General features: G+C 39.1%; 1 protein-coding gene across 5 annotated transcripts in view; it reads right to left on the bottom strand.

Moving 5' to 3' along the window:
- The window catches only part of htr2cl1 (5-hydroxytryptamine (serotonin) receptor 2C, G protein-coupled-like 1), a 139,306-nt gene that overhangs the window by 32,912 nt on the left and 89,953 nt on the right, over positions 1–16,441 (bottom strand). For 3 of the 5 annotated variants that reach the window (XM_051400457.1, XM_051400462.1, XM_051400458.1), the window contains 2 exons: positions 5,457–5,623; positions 3–1,072 (listed from right to left, as the gene is read on the bottom strand). In XM_051400457.1, coding sequence (XP_051256417.1) covers positions 3–417 — 415 coding nt within the window. In that variant the 5' untranslated portion in view covers positions 418–1,072; positions 5,457–5,623. The remainder of the gene's footprint in view (positions 1–2; positions 1,073–5,456; positions 5,624–16,441) is intronic. The other 2 variants (XM_051400461.1, XM_051400460.1) reach the window with 2 other exon arrangements.

Here is a 16,441-nt window from a genome sequence, read left to right as displayed (position 1 = left end):
ACCATAGAGGATGTTGATGAGGGAGATCGGCATTACCAGGATGCCTACGAGCATGTCCGCCACCGCCAGTGACCTCAGGAAGAAGTTGGTGGCGTTTTGGAGCTTCTTCTCCAGTGACACTGCCAGGATCACGAGGATGTTGCCACCGATTGTCAATGCGATAATGACAAGTATGAGAAGTGCTGGCCAGTTCTTCTCTTTCATCACCGCCCTGGTGACAGACTCCTGGGTGAAATTGTCCACACCTGCACTCATGGCTGCCGCACCTCCACCACTGGCCCCAAGCCCTACCCCCCATGACAGGGTTTGGTTGAGATCCAGGGGGTTGTTGCTTGGCCAAGCCATCCGACCTCCAACCTCCAAGGAAGAAGTGGTGGTGCTGAACCCGCCAAGAAGAGCCCTCGCTGGGCCACCCATCCCAAAGAGAGACCCTTACTCTACTAATTCACCTTCTTCACCAGCAGAGGGAAGAAGAAGGTGGAGAGAGAAGTGTGCTCAGCATTGAGACAGACTTATTTGAAGAGTTTTGAAGTGTGTCTTTCAAAATGGATTCTTTCTAACACAATTAACAAGGACTAATGAATAAAAGGGTCTGGGGGAAGGGGAAAAACAGGGAGGGAGCAACTTAGGGGATGGGGAGTGATAGGGAAGAGGGGATTGGGAGGAACTAGCTGCAAGTGTTATTTATTATATTCCAATAAAAACTCGCTAGCTGCAAACAGCCTCAAATTGTTCCCTGTAGTTTGAATCTCCCATTTCTTGCCAATAAGTCATTGGCGATGAGTTCTCAAGGTGTACGCTGAGCCAAAACGTCCTGTGTTGCTTCGTGGCGTTCAGTCACATCCACCTCTTGATGGAACTGAGAGTTTAGGAGTTTCTAATTTAGAGCTGAAAATTGGTTTACTCATATCCATGGCTGCTGCTTCTTCTCCCAACGACAGATCTTCTAGTTGTCGATGAGTATCAATTGGTTTCAATATCTGCTTTCAGCTGTAATCTTGCAGCTGTGGTTGGTTGTGTTCGAGGTGTTGCAAGAGGCTTCTTTCAGGTCAGAGTGGATGATGAGGTTGATCTGTGGAAGGAAGCGATGGAAGACAAGAGATTATTTCTTTTGAACCTCCCGTTTGAACAAATTGTATTCACCTAGTCATTCACCATCAATTCGATCAATCAAACCTTCCTCTCCTGCATCTTCCTTACAGTCTTAACAGCATCAATGCATTCATTTCATTGATCTTTCCATTTACCATCCCCCATCCCTTTAAATCATTCCCTTTTTCCCACTCTTTCGTAATTTCGTCTTTGATCCCTGTTCAATATCCATTGCTTTTCTGCCTTACTCACTAACTTCCCTTTTTTTGCTTCTTTAAATCTTCCCTTCCACCTTTCCTGCATCTCTTCCTCCCACTCTAGCCATCCATCGATGCAGCCACTCAATTCTTCTTCTTTCCTTTGTTTCTTTCTTCCTTCACTAGACTAATTTCTGATATTGTCTGCAATCCTAATAAAAGTGTGGCAGAAAGAACGACTGCCGGTGTCAAACACTACAGTTGTTTAAAATAAACCAAAAGAGATCAAATTAAACAGAAGCTTTGATGTTTACACCCTCACACCGCAGTGTGTAGGTGTGTGTGTGTGTGTGTGTGTGTGTGTGTGTGTTGAAGTACTGGCTGTCCTCTCTATTTACCCTTACCACTCAGGCGGCTTAGTGATTTAGCACCTCATAAATGTCTTCAAGGATATGTGGAGGAGTCGGAGTGTACTGTATGTGTGTGTGAAAGAGTGTGTATACATATGCCTTGCATGTAACAAACAGTAAGACAGAGCGTAAAAGACTGAGAAAACCAACAAGAATTTTTTTTTTAACAATGTGTGGGCACATGTTTAAGAATGAAAAGTGAATGGGTGTGAGCCTCCGTGTCCATATGTGTTTGTTTGAGATAAAAAAGCCAGAACATCTCCAGACGGACCCAGGCCTCCAGCGGAGATGGTTTAGTGGGCGGTGAGTCTACGATAATATCAAGCAGAGTACAATAGGAACTTTGAATGTTTGTGTGTACATATTTTTCTCATTGCTATAAGCACAACAATAAAAATCCCTGTTTTGCATTTTTTTCCCGTCTGTGTGGGCATGTTAACATTTGTATTGTTTAATGGGAATCTATTGTATCTCGGGTGTGTGTTTGAGTGTATTCACTCTTATCTGTTTTGCTTTTGTTTGTTTAAATGACTGTAGGCATAAATTAATTGTCTAGGTGTGATTGTGTGCAAACATAATACTTAATTCAGATTATTCAGGTGTCGTGTGTGTGTGGGGGGAAGAGTCATTGTGTTATCTGCAAGTCCTCATACCTAAAGAGCAAAATAAAAGACGTTGTTCTCTCAGCCTCTACCAAACAACAACCCATGTACAGTGGTGGGTGACATACTCCAATTTTTACTTACATTTAAGTAAAAGTAGAATAAATACTACAAGGTTAAGCTACTTTGTATATTACCGTGTAGCTTAATCCATAATAATATATTGTCATTAATTAGTTAATTTATATTTTGTATTAAAGCACCAGGATTTAGTGGCATCTAGTGGTGAAGTTTTAGATTACAACTAACTGAACACCACTAGGGCTGTACAGTGGCTGCATAAGACTCCAACAATCAAATGACATGAAATGTTCAATGTTATTCATCGTATCATAATGTTGATTCCTCATTTAGTAAGTCAAATAATTCAAAGAAATGTTGCACTAGAATAACACTTAACTAATTTATTTTGTATATAGGTTAAACAAACGAAATATAGCATATTAATTAGTCAGTCAAGTGGTATTGATCTTCTCATGTAACTGCGTAAATGCCCGTTTCCCAAAACACTGAACAATTTCCTTTATGTTTGGTTAATTATAACTACATATAAGATGGTTAAAAGACACCAATGCTGTGTATAGGTTGAAGATGGGATAGGAACTGAGGTCTTGAGGTCAAAGCTGAACAGTTTGTACGTCCACAGCTTCTCACTGGGCCAGGGCAAATCCTTTCTTCAGGAACAGAAAGCTCACAATATATATCTTTGGCAGATTAACGACGGCGGCAAACCACGCTTTCTATCAAGGTTTTTTGATTATTTGTCTTGGCTACGTCTAGGCTGGAAAAAAACAGGACTTTGTGCAATATAAAGTCAATAAAACAGAGTAGTGGTGGTTAAATAAAAGCCTCTAACGGATTTCCTGTATGCATCATTCTAAATAATGGTAAACATTATTATGAGGGTTGAAAATCAGCAAATCTGTGCTTTAAAAATTAAACACGATAAAGCAGAGAAAACAACTTGAAATAAGAGCAGATGATGAGGAATTATATGTGTGTGTTTATCACCTTTGCACTGCTCACTGTGTAATAGACAGGCGGCTTCCTATCGCCTCCTCTCAGGGAGCGCCTCAACATAGTTCACAGGAAACTAAACAGCACCGCAGGCGAGCTATTTAACCGGTCTGATAAAGCAGCAATACATCACAGAGAGGGAGTGAGAGGAGGAGGAAGAGGAGGACGAGGGGGTAGAGAGAGTTGGAAGGTTAGATGAAGAAAGAATTGGAGAGATTAAAGGAAAAGTAATTGAGGAGAAACAGACTGAAGGGAAGAGAAATAGCCACCCAAAATTTAACCAACACTCCACAGTACAGTAACGAGTTAATTATCTTCTTCCTTCTATCCATGTAGTTTTAGCTTTAAACCTGGCATGAAAACGCACAGTTCATTAGTTTCAAACCAAACATCACAATCTGTGGCCTGTAGAGTGAGTGCACGCCTGCCTCAGAGAACCAATCGCATCATCTGTAGATTATAATTGGTGCTGTGACTGTAAAATATTCTCCGCCCCACAACTTAGAGAGAGTCACAGGGATACGGCTGGAGACTCACAAAGGATCACGCCGCAGAAGCCTACTTAAGGCACAGATGTCGCCGCCACCGCTTTTTGCTTTTCACCACGGGGACAAATTGCTGTCATGCTTGTGTTTGTTTAAGTCATTTCTGCTCGGCGAGATAAAACAGTCGAGGTTGGCAGCGAAATGGGACGGAAGGATTTTCTTCTTATTAAACTGCCCTGTAAAGGCACACAGCCCTAACTGCTCTTTTTGTGTGGTTTGAGGAACATTCAAGAGTTTGCATTTCATATCCACCAGCTATAAATGTCAGTAAATTATTAAATGCCAACTTCTGTGACAACAATACTTCTTTTTCTCAATTCCACTATGCATACACATGTGCTTCTTTTGATTCATAGGAAAAAATTAACAGCTCATAGTAGCTTGCAGTTAAAGGTATGTGGAAGTAATTTCTTTTGTGTTTTGCTTTTCCTGTGATGACTGTAACTTTAATTATTATTTTGATCACTTCTCGTTTTTTTTAATGGAATAAATCCACTCTATTATTTGCGATTCGTGCAGCGTTTTCAGTTTCATCATTTTTATCATTTTCCAATAGTTATTATTTCATCAGACTTGCAATACAATTAATTTTACAATGTGTAACATTTAATTTAACTTTTAAGTTGCCAATTGACAATGGCTGTAAGTTTGACTGTATGAACTGATTACTGAATCAGGAGCTATGCTTGAATGAAAGTTCATGAGTGAATTGTGATATCATATGTTGGATGGGCGTTGGTTGCTACTATTCTTTATTTGTTCATAATAAATAATGTTTTTATAGTTTTATTGTAAACTGCTGGTTGATTTAAAGAGTCACCAAAAGTATTTTTCTTGCTGAAAGCTTCAAATCTTTTTTTACATTTTGCACTTCTTCACTGGTTTCCTCCTATATTATTAGCCTGCCTGGCTAGCACTAGCACAAAAAGAAGAGTACTGATGCCATTTTCTGTGTCTGCCCATAAGGCGAGCTTCATTTTGCAGGTAGCGGTCCCTTGATACTCATAAATTATGGATTACTAACAACAGAACCATAAAATCTGATTATGTGGTCTTACGTTTCTTTGTTTATTTGGCTAACTGCCCATTCCATGCAAACTGCTGTTTAAACCTGCATGAAAAAGTAAGACGTATACCCTGAAGTGCAGCAGGAAGAGCCCACGCATAACAATCATTTAAAACAGAAAAAGTTGAATGAACTGACTACATGCCGAGTCATTGTTGGATGTAACACCTACTGCATTAGCATTTAGCCACAAACTTTAAAGCTAAGATGACAATACTGTGAGAAAACGGTGCAGCGACTTAAAAGAGCTGCAAGTACAACCCTGAAGCTCCTCCAGTTGGAAATAATGAGCACTTTGAGCACCGTAGGTGTAACGTACAAAATGTGCATGAAAGTGCAACAAGAGAAATGACAGAAATGAGAGGCAGGGAGAGAGAAAAGTGCAACTGTGGCAACAAAGAGAAAGCAACAGAAGGTAAAGAGATAGAAACACTGTCATCCTGGTATCAGTAAATCTGGTCACTTACTTCTCCACGCCTCCCGATCGATGTGCCTGACCTTTGCCGCTGTTTTCCATTACCGCCGGCAGTGACCCTTTCTGGTGTTACTCCTCTCTTTCTCTCCCGCTGTATCAATCCCTCTGTCATCTGTCACTCCACACCTCCGGATTGAGGGATCAGCATCATCCATCTGCCTGCAGAGAAAGAATAAGGGAAAGAGAGAGAGAGAGAGAGGAGAAATAAAAAGAGACTTTGACTTTTGATGCTCTTTTGTGAAACATTTCTGATCAAAAGTGAGGTTAGAAGTGACTGAAAACATCCTGAAACCACAGTGGCTCCTACACACACCCACACACCAGGAACAACAGCAACACAACTGAATGTACTGTTAATCTTTGGTTTCTTTCATCCAACACAGCCACACTGGCATCAAATAAACACCCTCCACATCATAATACTTAAATCATAACTGTTTTTAGCAGCAAGTAGAAACTGGGATACATCAGCAGAAAGAAAATAATCAATTAGCAAAATATAAAGATGACAAATTGAGGTAATTTAATGTAGGATACACATATGACAAATATGGTGAAAAGTATGAAATAACAGAACTTAAACTTAGAAAGAAAGTCACTGAATTGCTAGGGTATAAACATTTGGTAATTCTTCAATGTATGGCTCCATAATTTCCCTAAACTTTTATATGATGTTTCCTGTTTTATATTACAGGGAAAATACAAATGTCTTCAAAAGAAAAGCTCAAATTAAAACCAAAATGTTGACATTTTTATTCTTCATATATAGTATGTTCTCTTATGGGCAAATCTGACCTAAAATTATAATTCTTAAGATTTTCATAAAATGAAACTTTCTACAGAGTAGTTTTCATTCTTCGTGGCAAGGTCCACCATTCCCGCCCAGGATTAAAAATGAGCTATCTACTATATGCATACAACATGAGTTTGTTTGGCTGCACTGTAAACAGATACATCAGTTGCTCTTCTGTTATGTTTCTGACAAAGTCGTTCCCCAAGGAGGTCTTGCTGTAGTATTAAACTGCATTTGTTGTTACCATGGTCACCACAGTTGTTGCCAAATCAACCAGGGCTGAAAGCTTAAGGATTACAACATTAAATACTCTCGAGGTTACTCTAGCACATTAATTCACATTGAACATTGTCTTGTTTTTCCCTTTAATCATTAATCACCTGGTTCTTTCCAGAACTGAATGTCTTGACAGTTATTAGGAAGTTATTATGAAATGATGGACTAAGATAAAGCGTAGAAAAAAGGATATACAACCTGACTTTATAAATACACTGATCAGCCATAACATTATGAGCACTGACTGAAGTGAATAACACTGATTATCTGGTTATCATGGCTCCTGTCAGTGGGTGGGATATATCAGGCAGCAAGTGAAAATGGTTTCCTCAAAGTTGATGTGTTAGAAGCAGGAAAAATGGGCAGTGTGAGGATTTGAGCAACTTCGACAAGGGGCCAAATTATGATGGCTTAGACGACTGGGTCAGAACATCTCCAAAACTGCAGCTCTTGTGGGGTGTTCCCAGTCTGCAGAGGTCAATACCTATCAAAAGTGGTCCAAGGAAGGAAAAGAACCGGAGAGAGGTTCATGGGCAGCCAAGGCTCATTGATGCACATGGGGAGCAAAGGCTGGCCCATGTAGTCCGTTCCAACAGACGAGCTACTGTAGCTCAAACTGCTGACACAGTTCATGCTGGTTCTGATAGAAAGGAGTCAGAACACAGTGAATCACAGTTTGTTGCGTGTGGAGGCTGTGTATGCACATAAAGCTTTGGAGTAACAATCAAACCTGTGACTAAATCTGAGAATATGTGATATGGAGCCTGTTATTTGATCAGTTTCTAAAGTTACAGAAAACACTATACCATCATTTGTATATTATTCTTTAAATCAAATAAAAAAGCAACTACAGCCCGACAGAAGAAGAAAGTAATTTGTCAGAACTGGCACAGGGTTGAGTTTATACATTTACCCGTGGCAGTTTAATCTCAGGCTGTATGTTTTTCTTTTATACAAACATTATGAGAACACACTGACATGAGGGATTTCAGAGCAGTGCTGTTGCAAGATGTTCAAATCCAGAAGGTGATGCCTGTGCACAGAGAGCTCCCTGGTGTGTGACACTATTTGATACAGGTCTAGCATGAAAACCACACGTTGTTGCCTGGAGGCAAGCGATGCCCCCAAAGAGCGGGTTTAGTGTATGTTTATTGTGTTGTGTTGTACTGTCACTGGGGTCATTTTCATCAGCGCAGCCACTAAGCCATGAGGCCACCTAATGGACTGCACAGATGGGGGGTCATTACAGGAACAAGAAGGATGGACTGGGTGGAGTCGGGGGTGAGGTTGATGGAGGACGACAGTTGAATAGTAGGAGGCAGAAAGGAGAAGGGGAAAATTAACTAAAAAAACAATCTAAACAATCCCAAACTCTGTTATTTATTATGGAGTTTTCTGACTAAAAAAAGACACTTCAGTTACACTCTGAAAAGTAATTCAGTGGCCCTATTGTCACCACTTAAAAATACGAGATACTAATTTATTGATCAAGATCAACCTTTTAAATTACAAACATTATTTTAAAGAGCTGTTGACATAAATAATGTGGGAAAACTAGTTAAAACCAGTTAATATCAATTATTAAGTAAGTGGTAATTAAAATACCTTTGATTGTAGAGGAAAAGTAACTCAGAGTTGTTTTGAGTACAGATAGAGTACAGGGATTATAATTTAAGGAACGTAAAATCCACATACTTTATTTAAAATATTGATATTTAGCTCCATAACAATAAGTAACCATTGTTTTTTTTTTGGTTTTTTTGAAGAGGTCAACGTTAGTCTTCTTTTGTCTATAGTAATGAACACAGCTAATGTTAACAGACATAAGTCGCAACAGCTAAACTTCAAATAAGTAACTTCATTTTTGGTCCTTCATATCTGCTTAACCTTTGGGTAGAACTATATACATTTCACACTTTTAGCTCCAAGTTTTGGAAAACACCTACTTAATTATAATGTAATTTCAATACAGCCATCAGCTTTAAGCTGTATATTACTGCATGTAGTTGTGGTTGTTTTTTGTGGGTGGTTTACCTCAGACTTCCTCAATTTTAGCTTTAACGATATGCTTCAGGTAATTTAATCTCTCTGACCCTCACTTATTAATCAAAAATGTAAAAAATAAAAAATAAATGGTGTGGGAGAAAACAACTTGGACACAGAGATGTTCAGATGAGAGTAAGTGTGTAGCAGACGGGGGAGAAGAACAAACACAGAGTTAATGAGAAGAGGGATTGTGAGTGAGAAATAAAATGAGTAAATCTTGGAGGCGCTGTGTCATAACTTTTCATTAGAGCGAGGAGGGAAAGTCAACATCACACTTATTGTGCTCATGGTATGAGAAAAGGAGAGTGGGTTTTTTGATTTGTGCAACTATATTTTCAATAAACAGGCCATCAAATATGTTTACTAAATTAAACTGAAAGTGGGAGAAAGGCATTAAGAGTGATACTGAAAGAGGGTACAAGACAGAAATAATGAGAGAGGAAGAGCAGAAAAGACAAGAACAGAAAAACAAGGTCAATTTTCATCTATTTTATTTAGTTTTTATGCATTTATTCTCAGTTTCCAGACGTCAACCTCCTCTCTATAAGCATTATGCCCAGCGTTGGGGAGTAGCAATGCTACTTCTACGCAGCTTATTACATTAACTAATTACATTATTTTCTACATGCTAATCTTTTTGTATGATCACGCTACATTTCCCTCAACTGTCACTGTTTTCAGTTTGCTGCTCCCAGTGACTGGAACCAGTTGCAAAAGCTGCTAAAACTGTACACCCTTATTCCATTATCCTCCTTTAATATCTCAGTACATGTGTTAGTTTCTGATCATTGCACTTGCTTTTAAATCTACCTCACTGGAACACAGTACTTAGACATCTATTGTGTACATAATGTATACACTGTGCTGTTTTAACTCTGTTTAACTGTATTATTTCTCACATTAGTTGTTGGCCAGGTCGTCATTGCGAATGAGAATTGGTTCTCAATTGACCTATCTGGTTAAATAAAGGTAAAATAAAATTAAAACATTTCCAGTAGGTAGTAACTAGCTATTTTTCCCCCCATTAATTAGCAGGGTCAAACAAGACATCTTTACTCTACATTTGATTTTATTTGATTTTTTCCTGGAGTCTCCACTGTTTGCCTCAACCTCATTGTGATGACGAGCAGAGCTTTTTAATGTAAAAAGACCTTGTACACCTGAATAGCTTGTTGTGTAGCTAGTTTTCTACCTTTAATAACGGCGCAGTGCGGCTGTATCTTCACCGCTAGTCAAAACCAAACCAAGAACAACTGCAAATATCTATCTAGCGGAGTTATTATTCCCGGCACATCCTGGAAAACATACTGATTCACGTTTCATTCAGAACCTAACTTGTGCAACAGTTTAATGGAAAATACAGAGAAGTGGGGAGAGAGAGTCAGACAGAGGGTGAGACAGAGAGACAAACTGGAAGTAAGAGAGATGTACAGTGAGAGAGAGAGAGAGAGAGAGAGAGAGAGAGAGTCAGAAGGTTGAATGTGTTTAAAGAGTCAAAGCAGCAAAGTTTATCCTCTGCTGGATGATGTAAAGGCCATTAACACAGAGCTGCACTGCTAATGTGATAGCACATAATCCCTCCATCTGTGTGTTTCTGTGTGTGTGTTTGTGTGTGTGTGTGTCGAGGGGTGTAGGGGAGGGGTGAGTGAGTGATACTGCAACTCAAGATATTGTGTCTGTCAACTGTTGTGAGAGATCGTGACAAAGTAGGAAGGAAGCATAAAGATGAAGAACAACGTGTATGTGCAGCACGGTGAAGCTGCAGCCCCCGATGCCCCACAATTTGGCTGTTTGTGTGTGTGTGTGTGTGTGTGTGTGTGTGTGGGGGGGGGGTATGTCGATGTGTCGAAGGAATTACAATGCAGCGTGTAAAATTTGTGCAGACAGATAACAGATCGCAGCGCGTTGGCTCTTAGACACAATGGAGAACAGAACAGAGCGTTCCTCAAATCAGTCGAGAGACCCAAGATTACACACTCAGCCACATACAAAGCCAAAGAGGAAGAGAAAAAGACAAGCCTTCGGGCGCCACAGAGAGCGAGAGAGACGGACAGAAAAAAAGGGAAGAGAGAAAAAGGGATGGGGGGAGGTGGGTAGAACTCAAAGATTCAAAGGATACAAATGATGACAAAGCTAGAGAGACAGAGAGAGAGAGAGAGAGAGAGAGAGAGAGAGAGAGAGAGAGAGATGAATGGATGTGAGGGAATGACTGCACCATGAGGAAAAGAAGGGATGGACGAAGAATATTAATGGTTCACTGTGACTACTGTTATATTGAAAAATAATAAGAAGTGAGGAAGGAGGCAGAGAAGGTGAGAAAGTTTAAGAACAGAGAGAGAGAGAGAGAGAGAGAGAGAGAGAGAGAGAGAGTTGTGGGAGTAAAGCACAGAGGAAAGCTGAGGTGTTAAAAGGAAAGTAGAAAGGAGAGCACCATGGAGGAAAGGAGAGAGAAAAGGGAGGGATCCACGAAGGATGGACGGACATATAGGGAGGGGAAGTGAGTAAGAAAAGGAGAAAAGATGGAGACAGTAAAGGTAGACTCAATGAGAAAAGGAAGAAGAGGAAGGAAGGATAGAATTTAAAATGAATAAAAGAGAAAAATACTGGGAAAGAGTGAGGGGAGGAAGATAACCCCTTGAAATAAAAGAAGAGAGAAAAGGAAAGAAATTAAGGGGAAAGATCAATGAGTAAATATTGAAAGGAGGAGCCACCAGCTAAATGAAGGGTAAAAATGTGCTGGTAGATTTCATTTTCTGTTGAATCTGGTGCCCCCTGTGGGCAAAAGTGGTAGTGTTTCATTGATTTCAAGGGGAATCCGACCAGGTGGCGGGCATTATGAACAATTATATAGAAATGCAATCTTCTCACTGATGGTCTCACGTGTTTATGTAGCTTATATAGAGGCATTAGTAACATTTCTTCCACCACTGCTTTTTGTAATTCAAAATAAATCATATTGATTAACATTTGAATGACAAGAAGCAACATAAATGATAGAAATACACCTTAAAATATTGAAACAAGAGAACATTACCACTGCAGTAAGACACAGGCTACAAATTGCCTCCACTGTGGTCTCCCAGTTTGACAAAGATAATATTGATGTTTAATTGGTGCCTTTAAGTATTGTAAGTAAGCTTGAGTCTCACAGCGCAAATTGTATTCTTAACCCCTCGGGGGGTTAGAGAGAGAGAAAGGTGAGGAGATGAATGCAGGAATGGGAGAGAAATGGGAAAACGTCACTCACAGTCGATAAATGAGTTAATGAAAATGGTGCATTTTTCATTGCTATCAGCAACACTTGTACTAAAAAAAAGAAAGAAAGGGATATACACACTCAAGCATGCGTTAAACACACACACACACACACACACACACACACACACACACACACACACACACACACACACAGAAACTCATTATGTTTCCTGAAAGACCTCTTGGCTATTAAGGAGAAACAGAACCCATATGTTTATCACCCAGTATCACTCAGCTGAGAGAGAGAGAGAGAGAGAGAGAGAGAGAGAGAGAGAGAGAGAGAGAGAGAGAAAGAGTCATACTGTAAAGAATGAATGAAACACAAAGGGAAGAGCTATTAAGTGAACACGTAATTGGAATTAAAAGCACGTTCCTGTTGAAAAAGAGATTAATTAATCCACAAATAGAAAGAGATGAGAGACAGATTACGGCTGAAGTGAATGTAAATCAGAGCTTTCCGAACACAAAAGAAAAGGTACATTTTAATAATCTGTTATTAAAACTTTAAGTGTACTTGCCTAAAATGTCAGCTAATATATTGGTTTTAAGAAGAAAAAAGAAATGGAGATGCACACTGCAGTAATCTACTACTTAAAGGCGGTGAAATATGCAAGCAGCAGAAAGTTTCTGGAGGTCATGGTGAGTAAACAATTTATTCTTTTAAAGCTGTTATACAATTAGTTCAATCCATTCGTGAAGCAGCCTGCTCCGAGCCGTCATCATAATTTATTGAACAGTTGCACTTCCATCTACATTTATCATATAATGTATTCATTGGCCAAAATAAGTTGTGCTTCAAGTGAATGTAAATGCTGTTATTGCAATGTTTGGGGGAAATTGGACTGGATTGTGCCCACCCAGCTTTTCTCTCATTTCAAATGAGTAAAAACAGAAATAATATACTTGTGAATAGATTTATTTTTGAGCCAAACGCTTTATGATGAGAGAAAAGTCGAACTTCACCTGTCCCTTTTATTCTCTGTTAGCATGTTTCTTGAGACTATCGTCGCCACAAAAATGGCTCTTCAGGCGAGTAATCACTCTCCCCTCCTGACAATTGACAACATGTTTATGGTCAGTAGCAAATTGCCATGATGTGTTATCCATAGACTGCATAATAGAGGACAAAGCAACCTATTGGTTTGTGGACAACTGTTTTGAAGCCTCAGGTTTCACAATATGGCCGTCACCATATTGATTTTTTTGGAGGCAGAAGTGACCAGAGGATGGTACTGGTTGGATCTGACTGAGAACCAAAGGATTATGTATTTATTTATGTATTTACTTACATGTTTATTAGAAATAATGCAGATTTAACTTCTGTATTGGCTTGAATTTTCTGTCTCGGAAGGTCAGTCTACTTATTATACTGTCTATATATAGAGTTATTCTTCGACCAACAATAAACTTTGGCTTCTTTTAATAATGCAGACTATCTTCCACTGACTTCAGCCAAATATTTTTCTTAGCCTGAAGTTCAAATTACACTTTATTTATGCAGACACCCGGTGTAGCATCTGTCCACATCCCTATCTATTTTTTAAGTCTATCCCTTAAACATAACCATAGGGCTAGCACATCACAAAACACTCATATGAGTTGCTTTTGGGACACACTGGAAGATGAGTTTGTCCGTTAGGTGCGAGGAGTTGTGTTCGCTTCTGGTCAAACTGAACAAGCTGCTGCACGAGCTTGCTTTAACGTTTGATTCTCTCTCTCTCTCTCTCTCTCTCTCTCTCTCTCTCTCTCTCTCTCTCTTGTCTCAGACACACAAAGACTTACTATGAAATTAATCTATAACTTGGGATTTCTTAGTGAAGCTTTCTGTGCTAGGCCATTCATTGTGTTTCTAATGTGTTTTACAAACAATCTATTATTTAAAAAGGCTATAATGGGAATAACTACCATACAACAATAACTATAGTATTTTTATGTGGTGTTCTTTCAACTTTTAAATTATTTATCTGCACTTTTGTGTCCCCATTTTTGCCAGATGCTGAGAAATCTTTTATAATCACTAACTCCAGCTACAGCTTCCCAAATATCAAGAGTGGTTGGGCATCTTTGTTCATCCAACAAGTAGATAGTAGTTAGTAGCTGTTAGTTGTTGGTTTTTATTTGACAACACATTTGCTTGACAAAACCCTGCATTTAGTACCACCTGAGCAGTGTGGAAATTTAGTTAAAGTCATCCCCAAAGTGGATGTAGAACATGAAAACAAAAGTAAAACAAATAACAATTTGTTGGCTTACAGGGTTTTTTTTTTCCCTGCAGGCTTCAACAGGTTAAATTAAGGACCTTTCATAGACCATAAGTAATGCATGTCATAATAATCATCAACAACAAAGTATGGATATGCAGGAAAAATAGTATTGGTTCCATGTCAGTTATGTAACTGCATGATCAATGCAAATACATTTAGGAGACTGGAAAGTGCAACTTTATACAAGTAATGTTAACTTCAATCAATATTTAAGACCAGTCAAAATCATATCTAAGACTTTTTAAGACCCCACGGACACCCTGTATGCTGGCCAGGTGTGGTATACTATAGTCATATTAATAGTGTTTAAGTTTGTGCACATATGTTTTGACTGTACTGTCTCTGTCTCATCCCTATCTTTTCTTCTGTCTCGCTCCATCTTTGACAATAAAACAACAGCCGATACTGACTTTTACTTTTGCCTTGATCAAAAGTTATAACACTCTGACACACGTTGAAGGTAGGAGACACTTATAAACAACTCTTCTGTGTGCGTCTGAAAGTGTGCACAAAAACACTTTCTGTTCCATGTCAACTCTTTTGTACGTGTGTGTATTTATGTTTTAGTGTGTGTCCGTATTCCCCTCTCTGCTGCTGTCAAAAAATTCCATTAAAACACAGTTGATGTGTCAACAGGAACACCATAAGCACAGCTACAATTGGTGCTCTGGGTGGCAGAGTGGTGAAATACAGGCAATCGGAGAGAAATTTGACCCTCTCAAAAAAGGTTTTAGAAATGGGTTTTCTCCTTGATTTATGTTCTGCTCAGCCAATATTCATCTTAACTACATAGTCCTCAAGGAAGAGAGAGCAAAACCTTGGCCTTGAGAGCATATTGCTGTCATTGTTTCACCAAACTTTGGTCAAAGGCTTCTGAATTCAAGATTTTAAGAATTTAAATAATCCTACACAATTAACTAACACATTACTACTGCAGTATGTCCAAAAAGTCATGAGATTCACATACAAATTGAGCATAATTTAACAGATTAATTCACTATTTATAAGAACAAATAAAGACTTAAAAGATGCATACTTGCCTGATGAGATGTTTGAATGTTAGAAAACAGTTTTGTATATAGAATAATGTTTTAATCTAATGCTTAAAGCTGCACTCACAAGCTATTTTGTGTTGACAATGTATCAAATGACTACGTGTTGTTGGAATTTTTTGAAAGGATAGGCCCCTGAGATGCAGCGTCTCATTTGCGAGGGGGTTCCTAAAGACACAAACAGAACAAAACATATACAAACAAAAACAGCATTACATAACAAGCATACACCGCAGTTACGCAAATACAGACAGCTTTGCTCCCCCTCACCCACCCATACCCCCTCAGCGCCCTCAGTTGTTGAAGAGAAAAGAAATTGGATACAGTGACCCGGATAATAAATCAAGAGCATTAGCATGGAGGGCAATCCAAGCGGTTTGAGCTACAAATAAACAAGCTGATGAGAAAATAAAGATGTCCTGAAGCAGCGGTGAGAGGTAATAGATCTCATGAAAACTTGAAGATTATTCCAGCTGGATGGAGCTTTGTACTGGAATGACCTGCATCTGAGTTCTTTGAAAATAGTGGGAACAAAGAAAAAGGCATGTGGCATATGCTTGTAGTGATGAACCCACAAAGAATGATCCTTTTACAGTTCCCCTGAGCTCTCTTGAGCGTTTTAACATTTTTAAGCTTGTTGTTTTGGTTCTGCAGCCTGCAGCTTTAATGGTTTGATCCTGTCTCACCGCTCTCATCAGCCAAGCTTCCAACCACGATGGGCAGCGAAAAGGCTCTGATACAGGACTGTATGCTACCTGTCCAGCAACACACAAAATCAGATATAGCCAGAGCTAAAAGGAGAGTGAATATTGGACTAACAATCATTAAGCAGCCAGAAAGATGACTGCAAAGGAACGATCGTAAACAGCCACCTCTTTGCTAACATGTTCGCCTGTATCAACTCTATAAGATGATACCATATGGATGATAATATTGTGTATACAGCTTGATCAGCCACCCTAAAAAAGAAAAGTAATCAATTAATCTAAAGTTGTATTTTATATGTTGTAATGTTGTACCATCCATACATTAAGTTGGACAACATGACAGCTCCCCAACAGTGCAGGCAAAACATGTTAAACGTCCCCTGGTGGCGACTTCAGTATAGCTCATATAGCAGATGGGGCAAACTAAAAAGGTAGTTCTTATCATGTGAATGTGTCTAATTTTTCCAATAAGTTTGGTTTTAATTCCTTATTTGAAGCTATAAAAAAAGGGGATTTCACATCATGATTGACAGCTGAGCCCTGCTGTCGGCCGGGTGTAAGGCTTTGATACTACGAGCCAA

Source organism: Dicentrarchus labrax, unplaced genomic scaffold (assembly GCF_905237075.1).
Source record: "Dicentrarchus labrax unplaced genomic scaffold, dlabrax2021, whole genome shotgun sequence".
NCBI lineage: Eukaryota > Metazoa > Chordata > Actinopteri > Moronidae > Dicentrarchus > Dicentrarchus labrax.
Note: the sequence above shows the minus strand (reverse complement) of the source record. Positions and strands in the feature narration are given on the sequence as shown.